Here is a 22,781-nt window from a genome sequence, read left to right on the forward strand (position 1 = left end):
CCCATAAGAATAATTTTTTTTTTTTTTTAATTTCAACTCAAGCTCATGGAACCCTTGATAAGAACCCCGGATCTAACAGAATTGCCTCTAAAATTTCAAGGTATCCCTTGAATTCCTTAACTTGTAGTGGTTCTTTGAATAAAAGTGGTTCCTTCCTGGCTTATTTTTGTTAAGATATCACCATTCTCTTTTTTGGACACCAAGTCCTACTAAATCTTCAAATTCGCCTCATTTTCTTTTGCAATGCTAGTTCCAAATACTTACCACCTTGTTTACTAGGAAAAACTAAATTTTTACTCTTCTTCCCCCTTGATTGTACAATGCACAGCTATATTAACCTACTCAAAAATCTGGGGTAGTGTCTTAATGCCTAAAGAATAAAGAAAAAGAAAACCTTGAATGTTATTTTCAAGGCCATTCTCAATTTGAATCTTCCCAGTCTTTTAAGTAACATTCCAATCGTTGCCTCCTACACCAATCGCCCAATTCAATTAATCCCAAGAGCAAAATTAGTCTGATTGTTTCTTTAAAAAGTTTTGTTCAACCATGTTTTATCCCCACATCCAATCACTAATCGAGCAGAATCTACTTTCTTCTAATGATATTTGGAATCTCTGTTTTATCTGGTTTCTCTCCTTCCCTTCTTTTTGTCTTTGTCATCTCTCACTTGGACTACTCCATTAATTTTCTGAGTAGAAACACTGCTTCATGCCTCCCCCCTCTAATAAATAAATCCACACAGTAACACCAGAGTTAGTTTTAAAAAAAACCAAGATGTTGGGTCACACTACTACTTTAAAACCTTCAATAATAATAATAATGTTGATGGCTATGGTTAGCTTAGTATTTATCACAGGCAGACACTGTGGTTTATACTTTACATGCACTATCTCCACTAATCTTCACAAAATTTCCATGAGTATAATACCTTGTAAACTCCATTTTACATAAGAGAAAACTAAGGTTGGGAATGTTATGTATCTTGCTCAAGGTGAGACAGATAATAAGTGGTCAAGCTAGGATTCAAACCCAGGCATTCTGACTCCAGAGCCCATGTTCTTAATCACTGAAAGGCTATACCGCTTGTAATTAAGTTCCAGGTCCTCAACTTGGCACACAAAAACCCTTTCCAACTTCATCTTCTGCCATTCCTTGCCAACCACTTTACACACTACCTCCATAAATCCATGCTTTTTTCACTCTGCCTTTGTGCTACTGTGTTCTATTAGAAAATGTTTTCTCTACCCCAGCTTTATGTTCTCTCTAGAGAAATTCTACTTACCCTTCAAAATCCACCTCAAAACATTATCCCCCCCGATATACTTTCTCTCCAAGTAAGACAGTCAATTTCTTCTTTATAGCTTCAAAAGCACTTTGTACCTAACTCATTATATTATTTTCTTTAATGTATGTCTCCCCCAATAGATGTCAGCATTCCAAGAGAATATAACTTATTCAATTCTGTATCCCTAATGCTTAACACAATGCTTGGTAAAGAGCAGGTACTCAATTAATGCTGCACAAATAAATGACCCCAACCCCCTGCCTATTTCAATCTTACCCACCCCTCAAGGCCTCTTTCCCACTGTACAAATCCTTCCTAGACCATTTCAGCCCAGAATCATTACTATCTCCTTTGAACTCAGACAACTCAGGGCTCTGCCACTTATCTGGCAATTATTAACCATGCCTGTACTTATGACACATATTATTAATTTTTCATGAGTACTTATTTCCCCAAGAACCAAGACTGTATCTTATCTTTTATATTTTTGTCTCCCTACAGTTTTTAGCACTCAAAGGCGTTTAATAAATATTTGCTGATTACTTTCATGTTCCAAAATAAACTCTACACACCAAATAAGGATACCCAATTAGCTTTGGTTCATCTCATCTCTGTGTATAAACATTTTTATGGTGAAATGAAGTCATATGATTGGTACTAAACACACCTCATTTAATAAATCAAGGCTCTTTTCATCAAACTTTTCCTTACAACTCTTGCCAATTCATTCAACAGTTCTGGAACCTGAAGATTTTGCCTCACTACTGAGCAGCTGTATTTCTTCCTCGGCATTTTCCTTCTAAGATGACTTGTTACCACAGTGTTCTCTCTCACACTCACACTCACACACATTATATTCTCTGTTCCATCACTTTCTCTAGGACACATGGTACTGAAGATTTATTTTAGTATGGTTAACATTTTAATGGGGATGGAAAGAAAAATCATTTTCAACAGTTATCTTTTTAGATAGGTAAGTCCACAAAACAGACTTTGTAACCAAAAATTAAATTCAAGCTGCTTTAAAATATAATTAAACAGAATTAGCAAGAAACTCTGAAGTAGCCATGTAACCCCAAGACATATGTGGGCCATCTGAAAATCTGTAATGAAAATAAGCAATCCAGAGGTGGGGGTGGGTGGGTAGTAAGGTATATGGGAACTGCTTATATATATTTTTTTTAAGACTTATTTTATTTCTTTCTCCCACCCGTTTCCCCCATTGTCTGCTCTCTGTGTCCGTTTGGTGTGTGTTCTTCTGTGCCTGCTTGTATTCTCATTAGGCAGCTCCGGGAACTGATCCTGGGACCTTTCGGAGTGGGAGAGAGGCTATTACTCTTTTGCGTCACCTCAACTCCCTCACTTATGTTTTTTAATGTAATGTTTTGTGTGATCTATTAACTTTAAAAAAAGATAATTAAAAATTTTAATTAAATTTTAAAAAAAAAGAAAACAAGCAATCCTAATAAAGATAAAGGTACTGGAGGAGAGCTGCCACATCTGCCCAATGGCTTCCCACACCACCCTCCTGCAGCTCAGGGTGATGCTTCTCCAATAACAGCACGCGGGGAGTCGCAGCTCCTGGCACAGCTGGATCCAGGTGCCCCTCTGCGCTGGCCCAGCCCCGCAACCTGTGCTCGCAGGCCTGCCTCGCTGCCACCATGGGGGGAGTAGGCAATGTCAGCCTAGAGAGGTTCTGCAAATAGGGCATGGGCCAGGGGCTGCAAGCCTTTCAGGTCGGGGACTTGCTCTTCTTCTGCCCAGCCTACACCTATGTGCTCACATTCAAGGAGCGGCAAACCACTGCAAGTACTGCTTCACCTGGAATGAAAGATTGTCCAAACAGGGAAGATGCAAGCAGGCATTTTACTGCAATGTGGAGTGTCGGAAAGACTGGCCCATGCACAAGTTGGAGTGTTCTTCCATGGTTGTTTTTGGGGAAAACTAGAATCCCTCTGAGACTGAAAGGCTAACAGCAAGGATTCTGGCCAAACAGAAACTTCACCCAGAGAGAACACCTTCAGAGACACTTAGCTGTAAAGGAGTCTGAGTCACATCTGGATAAGTTAGACAGTGAGAAGGATTTGATCCAGAGTGATACTGCTGCTCTCCATCGCTTTTCTCCATCCAAGCACCTAGAATTCCCTGACAATGATGGCTTGATAGTACTTTTTTGCATAGGTTAACTTTAATGGCGTCACGGCTGAAGATGAAAAACGTTCTCATTTGAGATCAGTGATACCTCCAAAAGTTGCGTAGATTAATCACAGCTATTGCCCCAATGTAATGTGACCTATAAGGGGACCCTGGCAGAATTAAGAGCAGTACAGGAAAGTTTTTACCAGCTATGTTGACCTTCTGTATCCAAAAGACAGGAATGACCGACTAAGAGATTCTTATTTCTTCACCTGTGAGTGCCAGGAGTATACCACCAAAGACTAGGATAAAGCCAAGGTAGAAATCCAGAAGCTCAACAATCCCCCAAAGGCAGAAGCCATCAGTGACATGTCAGCTATGGATGCAATGTTATTGAGGAGTCCGGAGGGCCAAGCACTACAAATCCCCTAGGGAGCTACTGGAGATATGCAAGCTCAGCCAGAAGATGAGCTCCATGATTGAGGACAGTAAAATGTACATATTTCAGATGATATACCAGGCCATAAGCATTTGTTTGTATATGCAGGGCTGGGAAGGAGCCCCAAGATACAGACAGAAAATCATTAAGCGCTACAATAACCACTACCCTTTGTACTCCCTCAACGTGGTCTCCATGTGGTTGAAGCAAGGAAGGTTGTACATGGGCCTAGAAAGCAAAGCTGCAGGAGACAGAGCCCTGAAGAAGGCCACTGCAACCATGGAAGTAGCTCACAGCAAAGACCATCCCAATGTTTCTGAGATCAGACAAGAAACTGAAAGCCAATGAAACTACGCAACAGTTTAGTTTTTATTTAAATTCTAATGGAGAACGCCTTAAAGAATCTGAATGTTTCACATTTTACCCATCACGCCAGCATTTCTGTAAAATATTGGGAATAAAAAACACTCCAAGACTTAAACCTAGCAAATTGCTTACATGGAGACTGGTCTTCATCGTTAACCTTAATAGCAAAAATTTGAACACCTTCTTTTTCCTCTAAGAGGTAATGATAATGGCATGGTTTCATATAATATAAATTCTACCCTGGACAGAGCAAATTTTCTAAAAATGCAATTGTTTTTTCCTTCATGATTACCATGTTTCCATAGCATGAGTTTCAAAAATAAAACTATTTTTCCCTTCATACCTGTTGTAAGGTTCTGGACAAATGTGAATGATGAAAGAGAATAAAAAATGATAATAGTATTTGAAAAAAGGTACTAGAAAACACCACTTTGGCCAAATGACCTCAGATTTATAAGCAAGGCAGCTGGCAACAGAACCTAAATGAATTATAAGGCTGCCCATCAGAGATACATCGGCTTAAAAAAAGTAAAACACATACACACTTCATCATTTTAGTCCATTCTGAAATTCTGATAATTTAAGATGCAAGGTAAAAACAACTAAGCTAGGAAATAAAGAAAAAAGGTTGCATGCAAAAGAAAATGAGTCACATTATAGACACTAAGATGGACACATACACAGATAATGTCTTCTAGGTGATAAAGGTGAAATTTTTTATTAAGACTAATAAACTGAAAATCTCAGAGAGAAGAAAATCCAGCTTTACAAATCTGGAACCTAGTCAATACAGCAAAAAGTATATTTAAAGAGAATCTGATTATTGTGTTCAAAGGACATATCTGGACAATTCAGGTCAAGTAGATTTTTGGGAAGAGAGAGCAATATACATAAATTGAGGATTTTCTTAATTACCCGCATCAATTTTGCACATGGCAGTAAGGTACACATGTATATAGACTCAGCTGTTTTTCTTGGTTTGTTTCTATCTTCTCACTTACAATTTCTTATCTAAGTTAAAGAATAAAAAAATGCTTAACAGAAAAGAGTTAAGAGGTCATGCGATCTCACCTAAATCATTTGAGCTACATTAACTTTCAGAGAAAGAATCTGACCTGAGCCAGCAACTGGAATAGGCTCAGAACTAAATCTCCTTTAATTAACCAGCAAACCTAATCACCACTAGTAATTTCATAACAACTGTCAGTTTTACAAGTGATTCCTCTTACATTCCAAGTTTCTAAACCTTTCTACATGAAGTGAATTTCAGACATCTGATATTAAACACAGAAAAATCTATACCTGTTTCATGACCATAAATAGAGGCCTCTTGACTAGAAGTTTAAGAGCACAAAATTTAGAAAACAAGGAAAATTCTAGGGTACCAAATACTAATTATATTCAATGCCAATCATGGTTTCTATAACATTACTAATATGAAATGGTACAGATGCAAAAAACATCCTGAACTTAAAAGGAATCTGGATTTTAACAAGTTAACCTTAGATTGAAAATTTGCCCCAGCACCATACTGGTTTATCTTCTGTCATCAGTGTTCTCTGTCATCAAATGTTAACATTTTGATACAATTACTGAACGTGGAAAGCAAGAAAGAAACTTGAAGAAACTAAAACTAGATTTCTGGACCTATATGAAAATGGATTTCCCAGTGACTGCTGAGGAAGCCAGAAATGAAACTTCATGAGCATTGTATACTAGTCACGCTAAACATGTGATACAAGTTGGGCATTCCAATTGGCTAACAAATTCCATACAGAAACAGAAGTTGTCTTTATGAAAAAGCTACAACTAGGGGCAAGAGATATGATATCCATAAGTTCTATTTAACTATATTTTTATACCAATAAGCTCCTTTTCTACTTATCTAAATCAAATGGCTTTTATTCCTTCCCAATCCACTGCAAATATGACTGTGTCTTGGGTTCAGAATTCATCCTTAAGGAATCCACCTTGGGACTGGAATCTTATTTTTACTGCATTAAGGCAGTAGAGGGAAAACATTACTATATATATGACAAGGGACAAAAAGAAGTGTGGCCAGGGAAATGAACATACAATAGAGAAATAAAGTCAGAAAATGAAGCAGCAGCCCATGTCCCCTGCTTCCGCTCTCCAAAAAGCTCTAGGATTTCATGATAGAATGAATACCTAAACTGTCAAAAAAAATTTTTTTTCTCTTTTTAAAAAGATTTCTTAGGACTAGGAATCCATAAACTCTTTACTCAGCTCATTCCAATGCCTGACCCAAATAGATACACTACTAACTTTAAAATGAATCCACACAAGCCTGGGTACTAGTTAGTATTATTCTAAAACTCACAGGAGGCTCAAATTGGAAAATGAAAATTAAAAGACACAAAGGAAAAAGTTTTCTTGTTTCTAAATATTTTAATGTAAACATATCTGGTCAGATTTCAAATGCTAGGCTAAATGCTTAAACACTGTGCTATTATATTTGAAAAACAGAATGAAAAAACCTCAAAAGAAGTATCTATCTTTTAAAAATAAATGTAATAAAAGAAATGTTATTCTAAAATGATTTCAATTCATTGACCAAGTTATAGCGGTAAAGAAAAATCATATCAAAAATCTGTTTTTCACCTCCATAGCAATTCTGAGGTTGATGCACTCTCCCAGAGAGCCTAGAAATCTTAAGCAACTCTCAATTAGCCCTCAATGTCTGTTTTAAATTAAGCTGCAGAACGTGTTGTCGGTAAACATTCATGAATTCTTCCTTAGCAGACAAACAAAGGTAACATTTAACTTTTTCTTCTAGGGAGTGAAGTCCTGTTTGAGAGTGTGTGGGGAGGGGAAAGGGTAGCCCCTTTTGGCTTTTGACCAGTGTTAACGGTTTTCTAAGTAAATAGTTCTACCCACGAGGCTTTTCTCCTTTTCCTTCCTTTCCCGCTGCCTTTTCTCCTTCTATTCTGCACTTAAATGCTGGTCTTCCAAACCCTGCCTCCACCCTTCACCCTTGTCCCATCCCCTCTGCTCCCCCAGTTTCCGCTCCGGGAGGAACCAGAGGGCCAAGCGCGAACCCCTGCGGCTGGGGCTAACAGGCGCGGATAGGACGAACGGTTGTCACTGGGAAGCAGGCGTGGGCCAAAGCCGAGGTGATTTCTGACTGCTCACTGCCCGGCCCCGCGTGGTGAAGGTCTCCGAGGCCCTCGGTCCGCCCGGGCAAGTCAGGCATGCAGCTGTCGCGGAGCAGGAAGCTAATCGCGACTCGACTCCCGGGCAGCTTTGACAGGCCGAGAGGGAAAGGAAATGGGCTAACTGCGGCAAGCAGCTTCAACCCTTCGGCAAAAAAAGACCCCAAGAGCGAAACCCCCGCACCGGCCCGAAGACAAGCAGGAGACAGCGGAGACACCGCCACCGACCCAACCCAGTCCAGCAGGGGCCCGCCCAGGGGCCACTCCCCAAGGGAGGCAGCCAGTCACTCGCCCGCCCTCCAGGCCGCTCCTGAGGGGACAGTCTCCCGCGCCCGCCGTCACACAGCTCCCCAGGCCAGGCCCCCAGGGCTACGTCCACCTCTCACCTTTGACGACGCGGTCAGCCCCGGGAGGAGGCGGCGGGGGCGGGGGTGGTGCAGCCCGGGCCGGCTCCGGGGCGGCCATGCTGGGCCCGGGGCTCCGCAGGGCGCTGGGCCGGGCGGGGTTGGGGGCGGGGGCGGCGGCTACCAGAGCCAAGCGGCGGCGCCGCCGGGGAACATGGCGGACCCTCTCTCCTTACAGAGGGGCTGAGACCGGCATGCACTGCGCGTGCGGGGGCGGGGGCGGAGCAGGCTCTAGGGACTTGGGCAAAATTACGGAGGACAGGAGAGAAACAGGACGAGACCGAGGGATCAGGTTAAAATTCTATGTCTGCAGTTACAAAAGGGTGGGGAGAGCTGGGAGTCTATAGCTAGTCGCTGCGGTGAAAGAAAACACAACGCCGGCTCTCAAGGAACTCCTAGTAAGATGGAGAGAAGTGATTAAACCTCAGCGTCTCCTCTGAATAGAGAAACAAATATATAGCATAGCAATGCAACTACCAGATCGTGGTACTAAAGTGTTGGCAGGGAACAGGAGAATAGATGAGGCATTGTAGGTTTTAGAGCAAGGACGTGACCAATCAAAATGGAGATAGAAGATTCTGGTCCTAGTGTTTAGAGTGAGAGTCAGAAGGCATAGAGTAAGAATTCAGCTGGAGCCATCTATAGCTCCAAGAGTTTAAAAAAAAAAAAAAAAAAACAGGTAAAGGGAAAAGAAGGTATGACATCGAGATGCTCAGAGTCTGCAGAAGTCACCGGAAAAGGACACAGTCTCCCTTTTGATTCATTCAGAAAATAGGGATTTGGAAGACAGAGGGTTAAATTGGAAATTAGTTCCTAAGTATTTCTGTGCATGTACAGAATCAGTTGATGACTTACAGAATCTTTATAAGGATACCATGGTTAACTGATAGAGAAAGGAGTAAAAGGACATGATCAGGTGATGATTTAGTCAATACTTATTACAAGAGCATGTGTATGCCCCCAAGAAATGGGTTGGATCATGGACAGAGTCCAGCATATCCACCAAGATCTATGTATCTTGATGGCGCAAGAAATTCCCAGCCATCCTCCTGCTCAGTAATACATTTGCTCAAAATCTGTTCTTGATCATTATAATAGGTAAGCAGTAATCCAAAGGTCTCAAAAAGCACCTTTCTGTCTCTTTTTTTGTGTGTGTCAATTTCAATGATTCTGAGACTTGGAGGCAAAAGAAGGAAATATCTTTGCAATGGGAGTGCACAAAATATCTTTTAGAGGGAAGGGACTCTGGGAGTGAGGCAGGGTTGAAAGGGATCTTTCTGACACGAAAGTGCCATAAGTCCACAAGAGAAGGAGTAAGCAGGGGCACCCATGAGAAGAGAGCAAGGAAGGGCAAGGAATAAATAGGAGGCATATAACACACCTGAAAAGTGGGCACCAAGAATCACAGACTGAAGGTGAGTTTGTCAGAGGAGATCAAATCTCCAGAAAACCTCACTAAGCAGGGGACAGGGGAAGTAATTTATGGAGGGTCTCTGGCAAAAAAGGGATAGGAAACATGCTGGCAGCTATAACAAGAAGTCACTCCATTTTAGGGACCATTAACTCCTACCTTGACTGTATATACCTCAACTCCTCCTTTGCACCTCACCTTCATTCGGTCAGTCAAAAGCCATTTCATTCATATATATATGTTTGTGTGTTTCTTCTCTTACTTGAGTTAAGGCTTTCTTTCTGGGAGCCCCAGGCCACTGGAATTCGTATTTCTTGCTTGCTTAGGCATCCCCACCCCAACACAAAAGACCAAGAAGACATAAAAGGGAAGAATGACAAAGGATTAAATAGAACTATCTTATAGATTTATTAATGAAAAATACTTTACAAAAACAGTATGTTTGGCCCTAAAATAGTTCAGCTGATTCTGAGGGTTTACAACGGCGACTAAGCAAGTGGCAGTAATGGCTCTGTTGCTGAAGACAGAGGGGTGTGTTAGTGTTCCTGACTCCATCTGTTCAGAAGGGTGAATATTAGCTTGGCAGCTCCACATTCTAGGCCTAAGGTTTGGGAGTTACAGGAAAGGCTGACAAACCATAATACCTGGGCAGGTGAGCTGCCCTGAATAATGTGGTGAGGGTGATAACCACATGGCTACAGGTCACTCCAAGAATGGGAAATGGGGAAAATGGAGTATCGGTTAGCAGGCAGAGGTGGATAAGTTGTTGGGACTATAAAAAGGATAAAAAGTTGGGACTATAAAAAGGAACAGAGAATGAGGGCTTGGGTACAGGTGGGGGCATAGAATATCCAGTAATAAATTGATCACCTTAACATCCTAAGGAATGGCTAGTGTCCAGAGTAATATCAGGGATTCATCTTTAAAGTGGCTCAAATAAAGCCCTAAACAGCAGTTGCTGTTTGCTAAGTGAATGGAAGTTGGAATTTAAAACATTCCCTTCCAAAGAACCAGGTCTCTTTACAGGATCCTGGCATCCTTAGGGGAAACTGCCAGCTCTGTGCAGAGATGAGACTGGCACAACCATGGCAAGGATGCAGGGTACCAACTCTGCCCACAGTACAGTTTTAGAGAGAAATGTGTGGCTCCAAGAAAGGAAAGGGTGACCCTTACCATCTGTGCTGCAGGGCTCTGGCCCTCATCTGCTCTGGACCAGGGACATCTGCTAGAACAAACAGAAACCCTTCTCTCCCTGCCCTCCTGAGCCCATGTTGGATGGCATAACTGCTTTGCCTCCAGTCATCATCTGGGGGCATATCTACTCTTCGGGGACCAGGGGATCGGGTCCCTGGAACAGGACCCAAATTCAAAGCTGGCCTTAGAGGTACATGAAGAGTGCTGGATGGCGGAGACACATAGTGGACAATGGGAGGATGAGAGGGGGAGTAAGAGAGGTCCCCCCAGGACTGAGCATGAGGAACCTGAAATCCCCGGTGTCTTTCTGGTAGTGTGGCAGTATGGGTTGGCTGAGGCTTATACCCTGCAGTGGTCAACAATCTGGCCCCAATATGCTGGTCAGCCTCTGAACAGAGTCCCCAGGAGGTATCTGCTCTGGAACAATGGGGTAGACTCCGGTAGTTCAAAGTCCTTCCTGTGTATTTGGTCCCTTGGGAAGTTTCACCCCCGTCACACAGAGCCAGAAACTGCTGGACACTCCTCGAAGTTCCTGGGGAAAGAAAAGAAATCCAAAGATTGAGCATCTTCAGAAAACAATTCTTTTTTCCAGAACAGCCATTCCTGGTTGTTCCTCCCAATTCCCCATCCCTCCAAGAGCAACCTAGCTTTGTTTTTATTTCATTTTTGTAAAAATTCTTAATGTATATCAAAATCACAACTCTTACTTCCAACCTGGGCAAGTTAAACAGTCTCCTGGATGGTTGCCTTACCATTAAAATCATTCCACTATAATCGTACTATACACACACACACATATACTCTCTCTCTGTCTCTCTGCCTCTCTCTCTCATACTCACACACACTAGAATGGTTCCCCATTCTGACAACTCTGTTCCTAGAGCTAACTCTCCAAAATATCACTCAGCTTTTCTTAACATAGTAACTTCACTCCAATTAAGCTACCTTCACTGACATTTTTGCTTATTCTCTTAGATATCTAATTTTGTTCACACCATTCCTTCCGTAGACATAATGTGGAATGCCATTCTATGCATTTATTCACCTTTCCTAAATACAAAATATTTCTTTAAACTCACTTATAAAAAATACTTTCCATTCTTTATTTTATAACCCATCAATCAATAGCTGCACTGTACTTTTATTTGTACATATATATATTCTGATTAAACCCTGAGCTCTTTGAGACCAGAGAGCTGCCTCCTTTCTTTCCTACAGTCACTGTAGCATTCAGTGCAAAACAGGTTATAATCAATGCTGCCTGACTAATCAGAGATACCCCTAACGACTGTCAAAGGAGGCTGGCTGCTTCTTTGCTCCATTGATTAACAGGGAGTCCGATTATCCAGAAAGCCTGCTTATCCAAAACTCTCAGAAATCTGGACACAACCATCAACAATACTACTCTATATTCTGAACACCCCCACACACATACACACCCAGACATTTATAGCCTTAAGCCAAGGTTTCTCAACCTCAGCACTATTGATATTTTGGACTTATAATTCTTTGTTGGAGGAAGGGCTGTCCTGTACACTGTAGGATGTTTAGCAGCATCTCTAGTTTCTACCCACCAGATACCAGTATCACCCCACCTCCCTCCGTCAAGAACCAGGGCCTTAAGCTCTAGATTTAGGACACGAGGAAGAAAAAGAGAGCATTTTGCTATGGCTTATCAAAAAAAGCCTGAACAATGCTATCCACCTGCCCCAGGATTAGATGGGTCTGGACACATGGCATGGCAACTCCATGTACAAGGTCTTTCCAAGACTCCCATTCACTCCTTATCCTCCAAAACCACCCCTCAGCTGAGACTCAGGATAAAAGACAACAAAACTAACTAATGTAGATAATGCTTTCTGTTTTGGGGAGGATCCTAAAAACTGGGTATTAATTCTTCGTATTAACTCTTCTTAGCTTATCTTATCATGACTGAAGCAGTTCATTCTCACAGGTTTGTCAGATTCTAGTGGGGAGCTGATCTAGACCCTTGCTCTAAGAACTGTGTCACCAAGAAGTCACCAAGAAATGATTCAATAGCAATTCATCTAGATTGGTACTTAAAGGAGTAATTCATTTCCTAAACCATCCCACTTTGGGACCCCCTCTCCCCCATTTGATTTTATTCTTAGGGGACCCTGGAATGGTACCACTTTCTGGTACATAATATTAGATTTGGGAGGAGTTACCTGGGGGTCTATGGGGCTCCCCTGCCATGCTGGGCATCAGGACATCTGGGGACAGGAACTGTGGTTGGGGAGGGTAGATTTGGGGACCAGGGAGAAACACAGGAGGGTCATGGATGACAGGGAGGGAAGAGGAGCTGGAACAACGGTGCCCGGTTTCCAAAGGCTCTTTCCTCACGTTGGATGACTCCTTATAATGAGACAAGACAAAAAAAACACAGAGATGAGGATTAACACACAGCAGGATGTAGCTGGGTAAACAAGGTGAGGCAAGCAGAGGGTGATGGAGGGAGCAATCACAAATATTCCAATTTACTCAGTCACTCTTTCTGTTAGCCCTTCTAGGAAACATTCTGATTGCCTTGTGGAGACTCCAAACTTGAGATCCTCTTTCCTTAACCAATCTTCTTCATAGCCCTTAACCTTCCCCAACCTACCACCCAGATCTTTAGCAAATTCCCTAATGCTAAAAGTAAAATTAGTGAGATTGAGATAAACAGAATTTTTAAAAATAGAGTTAAAATTCAGGAAGCCTGAGAGATTGAGAAAGAGAATTCTATGCTCCCTATAAGTATTGGGAATTACATATATTTAAATGCAGAACCAAGTACTCTACTCCATCTCCCAATTTTCACTGCTACATTCCAAAGCCTCCTCTTTTCAAGTTTGTATTCACTGATGCTTAGGCCCTGCTGTATTAGCTACTCAGCTACTCACTTTAATGGTAACTTCCCAGTAATCTCTCCTTTAACATCTGAAACACCAACATGGTGAAAACAAACCAATATCCTTTCAAACTCCTTTTCCTGGTACCACATTTTCCTATGTCACCCAGACTCCAACACTGCCATTGCCCTGATCCCACTCTCCATTCACAATTCCATTAATTGTCTTTGGTAAGTTACTGTCATTTCTACCTATGGACTTTGTATTTAAATTCACCTGGACCAGTGCTATAGCCTCCAATCACCATCCTATTTCCATTCCACTGTCTCCTTACCGTGATATGCAAGAGCCTATGTGATCTGACCCTGCTTAACTTTCTCACTTTATTTCTTACTGTTCCTATGCCTTTTACCCTTGGCTCTAATCTCCTTAATGTTCCTCAAACACACGAAGTTCATTCCCACCTCAGAGCCTTTACACTTACTGTTTCCAATACCTAGAATGCTGTTCCCATGACCTGGAATGCTTTTCCCATAACTCACACCTTCACATCACTAAGGTCTCTGATCAAATGTTACTTCCTTGGGATACCACCCTATCTAAAATATAGCCCTGAGGATACCCACCATTACCTCTTTACTCCTTATCCACTCTTGCCTTATTTTTCTTCACCACACTTACCATTGTCTGGAATTATAGCATTTATTTACATGTCTATGGTATTTCTCCCTAGTAGAACACATTTCTTATTTATTCCAGTATCTCCAGTACCTAAAATAGCACCAGGAACATTACAGGCACTTAATATGTAATCTATTAAGTATATCTTTATGCCAGAATATCTTTTTTCCTTTACTAAATTATAAGCTATTGAATGTCAAAATTTGCATTGTTTCATCACTGTGTGGTCAATGCAAGTACCACAGTTTGGCACACAGAAGGCATTAAGCATACAGCCTAAGGACCAAGCTGTATACCTAGCACCTTAGCTGCTACCTGAGAAGCAGGCACTGTGCCAGCTTCACAAATACCGTATTCCGTTGCTGCTCTTGGGGTCTTTGAGAGACCAAGACCAGGGGCTAATTGCACCCTCCCCCCATGCCTCCCCATGCCATGGCCTCTTGGTAGCCAATGATAGCTAAATACTTGTTTCTTCTTGAAACTCTTCCGTTGGTATCCCTTCTATCTCTCTGGCATCTTCTTCTCAATCTCTTTTAGGTTATTCAGAAGAACCATCACCATAAATCTGATACTCTTCAGGGACATGTCCTAGCATCTCTCCTCTTTTTGCTCTATTCTTCTCTGCTTTTCAATGTCTATGATTCCAAAATCTCAATTTCCAGCTCCTGTCTCAAACCTAAAGGCCTACCGCCTCTTTCCCCTCAACCTTAATATGTGTAAAATTGAATTCATCTCTTCCCTCAAATATATTCCTGCTCCTGTACTCCCTATTTCAATTAAGTATATCATCATTAACCCATAAAACTTGGGTATCATTCTGGATTCTTCCCATCACCCCCATATCCGAGAAGGTAGTCACCAAGTCCCACTGATTTTTTACCGCTTAATTGGATCTCCAATATGTCCACTTCTCTCTGTCCTCCCAAATTCCTTACTGTGACTTACAGGACTCCCCATGGTCCATGATCTAACCTTTGTTTATATTCTTTCTAGTCTCACTTCTTAACACTCTCCATCATCTCCCCTCACCAGACTATAATCCTGCCATACCAAGTATGCTGCTTTTAATTCAGTTAATGCTTGCTTCTGAGTCTCTTAACCTAACTTCTTTTTGCTTCCTCTAGGAAGCTTTCCTGACACACACACACACACAATCCTGGTTGAGATGTCCCTTCTATTATACTCTCCTAGCATTAAATCCTTATCACATTATATCAAAATTGCTAGTTTATTTGTCTGTCTCCCCCAGTAGGCTGTACACTGCATGAGAGCAGGGACTATATCACTCACCATAGTATCCCCAGCACCTGGCACAGTACCTAGAACAAATGCTCAATAAGGATTTGTTTGAAAGAATGAATCAATGAATAAATGAATGATACAGATGTCAGGCGAAAGTCACATCTTTGAAAAATACCAATTTGTCATTAAATGCATTGAAAGAATATGAGTATAAATGCTGCAGAGACTACCTTTTCCAAAAAAGAATGGCATTGTTCAGAGTGTGATTAGAAAATCATGAACAATTGGGAAAAATTAGTGCCTGTTAGGAGAGAAAACTGTATCTGAAGAACTGGTTGGACAGATACTTAATTTTTGCTGTATATTCTTTTGTACCTTTCTATTTTTGTGCCATGTATTTACAATCAGTTTTTACATTTTTATTGAACTGACTTGGTGGGTAAGCATCAATGCAATGGAGCTTACATACTGACCTCTATTGTAATGAAAACAAACCTGCCATTGGCAAATGTATGAAATTCTCAAAAGTCACAACTCCCTCTAAACCCAACCAACTGACAGACACTGTCAGTAGCTGGGTTTTTAATCTCTGCTGGCTTATATTTTCCTGCCCGTTCCACCTACAGATTCTTGCATTAGTATCATGTGAAAAGCCTTAAGGAGAAGGATTTAAAATCATTTTCCTTTCCTTGCTAATGCAAATGCTTCACTTTAGCTTGGAAGCAACTGGAACCCACACAATCATGTGTTGGGGTGGGGAGGAAAAGGCAAAACAGTACTCCAGTCCATTCTTCTCTTCTTCCTTTGATTAATGTAATAGGTTCTGACCCAATCAGCAGGCTTTGCTTTTCCTCTCCTCTCCTCTCCTCTCCAAGATCCTGTGATTCTTATTCTTCTTACCCTGGGAAACCCTGTAACATACCCTTCTAGAACTCCTACCAGAAAGGGATGTTCCTCTGAGCTCCAACTGAATGTGTGCCAAAAAAGTAATAACTACGTGTCCTCATATTTGCTAAGTACACATGGCTTTGCCCCCAAATTACAGCCCTCAGTTTCTCCCTGCTCCCTCATTTGCACTGTATTTTTACCTAGCAAGGGAAGGGGGGTATTCTGAATAGATGGGCCTTGATTCTACTTACAAAACTGTGGAAAGAGACCAGAGCCTCCTCCCTCTCTGAGACAACTATGCCACTGAGACTGCATGAGATGCAGCGAAAGTTCTCTGCACCATACTGTTCATCCTTCCCACACTCCCTTCTGGGGCCTCAGCAAGATGCAGCTTCAAACACAAACACACACAGGCAGACACCTAACACCAGACCTGTGGTTTTCCCACAGACCCTGCACCCAGGGATAGAGGAAAGAACAGTGGATGTTTCAGTGAATTAGATGTGGTTAAAAGATAGTAGCCATGAGGCAACCTCCTCTCACTCAAAAGAAGCCCAGTCATAGACCTTGTTCTCTTCTACCAGGCCCACATTACCTCTGCCTTACTCCCAACACTATCACTCATCACCCCAAACTTCCTTCCCAACACACCACCCTGTGCCCAGCACCTTAGCACCTGAGGCTGCTACCTGAGAAGCAGGCACTGTGCTGGCTTCACAGATACTGTACTCCATTTCTGCTGTTGGGGTCTTTGAGAGACCAAGGCCAGGGGCTGAGTGCAACCTCCTCGCCATGCCATCTGCAGAGCCTGAGAAGGAAAACACAAATACAAGTTGAAGCTCTCTCCCTGGGGCCTAAGTTCTGAGCCTGGCAGTACAAACTCATGAGTTCTTCTTTCCTTAAATAACAGACAGACATCCTTGGGTCCAATGGAGGATGTGCTCCTAGAATGTGAAAACAGAAAAGACTTTCAAAATATGGATAGTTTCCTTTAGGCCACAAAGTTCTCAGATCATAGCCCTTGAAGAACCTTGTAGAGAAGAGGATTTGTGGGCAGATGAATGTCTCCATCTTGTCTCATTTAATTTCATTTTTGTAAACAAAGTCAGATTCTGTCAAAGACTTGGGCCCACAACTTACTATATATAGAGAGATGAAATTATCTGACATAGTGATTCTATAGAAGGTCTGTGGTGGGAAGCGGACGTGGCTCAACTGATAGACACAACTGCCTATCATATGGGAGGGTCCAGGGTTCGAGATCCAGGGCCTCCTGACCTGTGTGGTGAGCTGGCCCACACACAGAGCTGCCGCATGCAAGAAATGCTGTATGACGCATGGGTGTCCCCGTGTGGGGGTATTCCATGCACAAGGAGTGTGCCCTAAAAGGAGAGCTGCCCCATGCAAAAAAAAAGAGCACAGCCCATCCAGGAGTGGGGCTGCACACACAGATAGCTAATGCAGCAAGATGACGCAACAAAAAAAATAGACACAGTTTCCTGGTGCCACCGAGGGTGCAAGCGGACACAGAAGCACACACAGTGAATGGACACAGAGAACAGACAAAGGGAGGACGGGGAGAGAAAGAAATAAACAATAAATCTTAAAAAAAAAAAAAAAGGTCTATGGTAACAAAGGAAATTATTATCTCCAGTCTAGTGTTATGTCCTACTTTACATAACAAAGAAATGAGTTCTAGGGTCTGACAGGTAGTAAATAGCTTACCTAGAATTATTGTAATAGTCTTGCATCAATGGCAAAGAAGGTACTATATCAATGCTAAGGGTCAATAATGGAGGGGATATGGGATTTTTTTTTCTATTGGACTAAGGAAAACGATAAAAAATTTACTGAGGCAATGACTGCACAACTCTGTGCTGAACCTGAGAGCCAGTGAGTGTACACTTTGGATGGATTGTACAAGGCATGGAACTATATGTAACACAGTGAACCATGTGGTAGATCATGGACTGGTTAACAGTGCATTCATAAAAGCATTCTCTCATGAACTATAACAAATGTACAATACTAATACAGTGTGTTAATAATAGGGGGTGAAGACGTGGAGTGTTGCCCAGGCGGCAAGCTGGCCCAAGCAGAGAGCTATTACATCAAGATGATGCAACAAAAAGAGACACAGAGGAGCGACAATAAGAGACACCGCAGACCAGGGAGCTGAGGTGGCACAAAAGACTGAGCACCTATCTCCCACTCCAGAAGGTCCCAGGATGGGTTCCCAGTGTCGCTTACAGAGAAGACAAGCAGACACAGAAGAATGCATAGCGAATGGACATGGAAAGCAGACAAGGAGGGCGGGGGATGGGGGGGTAGTTAAATCTTAAAAAAAAAAAAAAAGGGGGTATAGGGTAAAAATGCACCAAAATTAAACCACGGACCACAGTTAGCAGTAAGATTTTGAAGACATTCTTTCATAATCTGTAACATGTTCTACAACAACGTAAGGTGTTGGTAGAAGAGTAATGTATGGGAATTAAGCATGTTATGCATGATCATTTTGTTAGCTCACAACTTCCCTAATAAAATAGCACTAAAATTCACAAGCTTAGGAACAACTTTAACAAAATACATGCCATTTCCACAATGAAACTAGAAAACAATACTGTCAAGACTTAAAAAAATAACTTCAAGTCTCTTCCCTGAGGTAAATCATGGGCTATAATTAATAGTACAATTATTAAAATGTGCTTCCATCAGTTGTAACAAATGTTCCACACTAATGCAAATTATTAATAAAACCTGAGCCTGGCTGTACAACTCATGAGAATGCTGCATTTTATGCATGATTTTTCTGTAAATCCACAATTTCTCTAATTAAAAAAAAAAAAATTTCAAGTTTCTTGATTTTCAGCACAGTACATTTACCACCTCACCTACTGACCTCCTACTGCTAAGAACAGAGGCTATGCAGCATGTGTAAAGTTCTTCTGTTTTCCCAATTAGTCTCTCTCAATCACTTAAATTCTAAAAAAACACCAAATGCTTCTCTCTCCTCATAATCTTGCTAGATTGTTCAGAGAATAGCTATTCCAAACTGGATATGTGATTCTCCTGGGGCTTGCCCCAATCCAACTAATTAAGTCTTCCATTCTGAAAATGCACATGCCCTTGACCTACATTTGACAGACATGAACACGGCCAATTCATGTCTTGATTTTGATATTTTAATTCTTATACAACACACATTTTAAATATGATATTGTAATACTAAATTAGGTCAGTTATTTTTAATATTTTCTGATGCTTAAATACAGTGATTCCAATACCACTTTAGATAAAAAATACAACTTTCTGGACCTTACCACAGACCTACTGAATCAGAGTCTTTGTGTTTGATGCCTGGAAATTTTTATTTTTGAAAGGCTGACCAAAAATGTGGAAAAGAGTATTCTCAAACATTGCTGGAGAAAATATGCAATGTAATAGTCTTTCTAAAAAGCAACCTGGAAGGGAGTGGATGTAGCTTAAGTGGTTGAGTGCCTGCTTCCCATGTATGAAGTCCCGGGTTCATTCCCCAATACTTCCTAAAAACAAAAAACAAATGAAAAAACCAACTCTCACTGGGCAGCAGATGTAGATTACAAGAGAGTGCCTGTTTCCCATGTACAAGATCCTGGGTTCAATATCTGGTACCTCCTAATTAAAAAAAAAAAAAAGTCACCTAGTAATCTGCTATAAAATCAAAAATATATTTACCTCTTACCCCACAATTCTACTCCTGGGAATCTTTCACACAGAAGCAAAAATATCAAATTCATAGCATCATATCTATAAGGATATTTATTGTGGTATTATTTGTAGAGGCCAATAGAAATAAATTAATGTCCATCTATAGCAGAATGGCTAAATACATAATGGTAGGCTCAATATCAAATATTGTCCAGGCACTAAAAAAAATGAATGGGGAAGCAAATGTGGTTCAAGCAATTGAGCTCCCACCTACTACATGGGAATCCTGGGTTTGATTCTCGGGGTCTCCTAAGCAACACGAGCAAGACAGCTAGCTGACATGACAGGCAGGCACAGCAAGCTGACACAACAAGAGACATGAGGAAAAAGAAATGAGAGACACAACAAAGTAGGGAGCGGAGATGGCTCAGGCGATTAGGTGCCTCCCTCCTATATCAGAGGTTCTGGGTTCAGTTCCTAGTGCCCCCTAAGAAGAAGACCAACACACAAGAAACAGACACAAAAAATGCAAACAACAAGGGGGTAGGGAAAAATAAATAATAAATCTTTAAAGAAAAAAGGCATTAAATTAAAGGGAGAGTTAAGTTAAAGGGAGCATTAAACTCAGGGAGAGTTTCATGAAGTATTTAAAGTTAAAAGGAAAAAGATGATCCCCAAACAAAAAACATTGTCTATTTATATATGCACATGTATGTTGGTTACACGGAATTATAGGAATAGAAAACAATAGGATGCATACTAGATTATTAATTCCACTTACCCAGGGAGGTAGGGCCTAATGTGAAGGGAAGAGAGGTAGTTGGGGAAATAGTTTGTGTAAAAAATCAACATGTATGCTATGATCCCGTTTCTAAAAAGTATTTATATGTATATATGTTTTTTAAAAAGCCACTCCTCAGGTGACTACAAAGGGCAGCCAGGTTTAAGAAGTCAAACTGTAATGATTGGAATTTGTTATTCCTTTAATCAAACCAAGTATAATTTCTAGAAAAGGAGTCAGCCTTTGTCCTCCAGGAAGGAGTAACTCTGATTCCTTCAAAAGAATTTAGGCAGAGGTAGAGTGACTGTCAGGGATGCTTTTGAGAGGATTTCTGGATTCAACAGAAGGTTAAGATGGTGTCTATTGGTGGCAGACTTGGCCCAGTGGTTAGGGCGTCCGCCTACCACATGGGAGGTCCGCGGTTCAAACCCCGGACCTCCTTGAACCGTGTGCAGCTGGCCCATGTGCAGTTGCTGATGCGCTCAAGGAGTGCCCTGCTATGGAGGGGTGTCCCCACATAGGGGAGCCCCATGTGCAAGGAGTGCGCCCCGTAAGGAGAGCCGCCCAGCACCAAAGAAAGTCCAGCCTGCCCAGGAATGGCACCGCACACACAGAGAGCTGACACAACAAGATGACGCAACAAAAAGAAACACAGATTCCCGTGCCACTGACAACAACAGAAGCGGACAAAGAAGATGCAGCAAATGGACACAGAGAACAGACAATTGGGGTGGGGGGGAGGTAAAGGGAGAGAAATAAATAAATAAATAAATCTTTTTAAAAAAAAGATGGTGTCTATTCACTGATCAATCTTTAAAAAATAAAGAAAAAAAAAGACTGACATTATATGCTTCTTGATATAAGAAGTACACTGTACTACCTACGAAAGAGTCCTATTAAAAAAATTGAACCTGATTTTAATCAAGCTTCTAGCCCTTAAGTACAAGAACATATTCATTTGTTTTTAACAATAATAATTTTTAAATTTCCTGGAATATAATCAGCAAAATCTAGAATATGCAAAACACTCTAAGACAAATGACCAAATTTCTGCAAGAAAAAATATGTCAAGGAGAAAAAAAGAGAGGGAAATCTTACAGGCTAAAAAAAGACTTGAGATATGTGTGTAGAGAAGCTGATGTGGCTCAGTAGTTCAGTACCGGCTTCCCACATATGAGGTCCCCAGTACATCAAAAAAAAAGTAATGTGTGGCCCTTGTTTGGATCCTGATTTGAAACAAGCTGTGAAAAGATATTTATGGACAATTGAGAATATTTGAATACTGGCTATTTACTGTGTTATATCAAGAAATTATTAATTTTTAGGTATAATATTATTATAGATTTGCTTTAAAAAAAATCCTTATTTCTTAGAGATGTGTTCACCAAACTATTTATAGATGAAATGATAAAATGTCTGGGATTTGGTTTAAAATAATCTACTAGGGAGGAGGTGGGTATAGCTAATAAAAATTGGCCATATGTTGATAATAATCACTACAGAAGTTGGTGATAAGGTGATGATACTGACCATTTACTTTTTACCCTTTACTGTGAATATGTTTGAAATTTTCCATGATAAAAAGCTGTTTTTCATTTTTAAGATGTTATCTTCTCAACTTCAAAGTACAATGAAATTTAAAATATAGGTCAAGGGCAGTGCTTATATAACTCTTTAGGAACTACAATCATGTCACAAATAATCTAGTCACAAATGACCACATATTGTATGACTCCATTTACATGAAATGTCTAAAAGAGGCAAATCTATAGGCAGATAATATATTAGAGGTTGCTTGAAGCTTGGAGGAGGGGAGGTGGCAGTAGAGACGGGGGGAATGGAGAATGAATGCTATTGGTACAGTGTTCCTTTTGGGGGTGATAAAAACTTTTTTTTTTTTTAAGATTTATTTTTATTTCTCTCCTCCCCCCACCCCCACCTCTCTGTGTCCACTCGCTGTGTGTTCTTCTGTGACTGCTTCTATCCTTATCAGCGGCACTGGCAATCTGTGTTTCTTTTTGTTGCGTCATCTTGTTGTGTCAGCTCTCCATGTGTGTGGCGCCATTCCTGGGCAGGCTGCACTTTCTTTCACGCTGGGCGGCTCTCCTTACAGGGCGTACTCCTTGCTTGTGGGGCTCCCCTATGTGGGGGACACCCCTGTGAGGCATGGCACTCCTTGAGTGCATCAGCACTGCACGTGGGCCAGCTCCACACGGGTCAAGGAGGTCCGGGGTTTGAACCA

At 41.3% G+C, this 22,781-nt stretch overlaps 1 protein-coding gene and 1 pseudogene across 50 annotated transcripts in view; one reads left to right on the forward strand and one right to left on the reverse strand.

The window, feature by feature from the left end:
• Positions 1–2,946: 2,946 nt before the first annotated feature.
• Positions 2,947–4,208, forward strand: LOC131278889 (N-lysine methyltransferase SMYD2 pseudogene; annotated as a pseudogene).
• A 5,390-nt stretch (positions 4,209–9,598) lies between these two features.
• Positions 9,599–22,781, reverse strand: part of USP54 (ubiquitin specific peptidase 54) — a 141,139-nt gene continuing 127,956 nt past the window's right edge. For 38 of the 50 annotated variants that reach the window (XR_011649053.1, XM_058299045.1, XM_058299020.2 and 35 more), the window contains 3 exons: positions 16,761–16,879; positions 12,598–12,784; positions 9,599–10,940 (listed from right to left, as the gene is read on the reverse strand). Coding sequence is in view for 37 of the 50 variants with exons in the window: in XM_058299045.1 (XP_058155028.1) it covers positions 10,384–10,940; positions 12,598–12,784; positions 16,761–16,879 (863 nt within the window). In the remaining 13 variants the exon portion in view is untranslated. The remainder of the gene's footprint in view (positions 10,941–12,597; positions 12,785–16,760; positions 16,880–22,781) is intronic. The other 12 variants (XR_011649054.1, XR_011649043.1, XR_011649042.1 and 9 more) reach the window with 1 other exon arrangement.

Source organism: Dasypus novemcinctus, chromosome 6 (assembly GCF_030445035.2).
Source record: "Dasypus novemcinctus isolate mDasNov1 chromosome 6, mDasNov1.1.hap2, whole genome shotgun sequence".
Classification (NCBI taxonomy): Eukaryota; Metazoa; Chordata; class Mammalia; order Cingulata; family Dasypodidae; genus Dasypus; species Dasypus novemcinctus.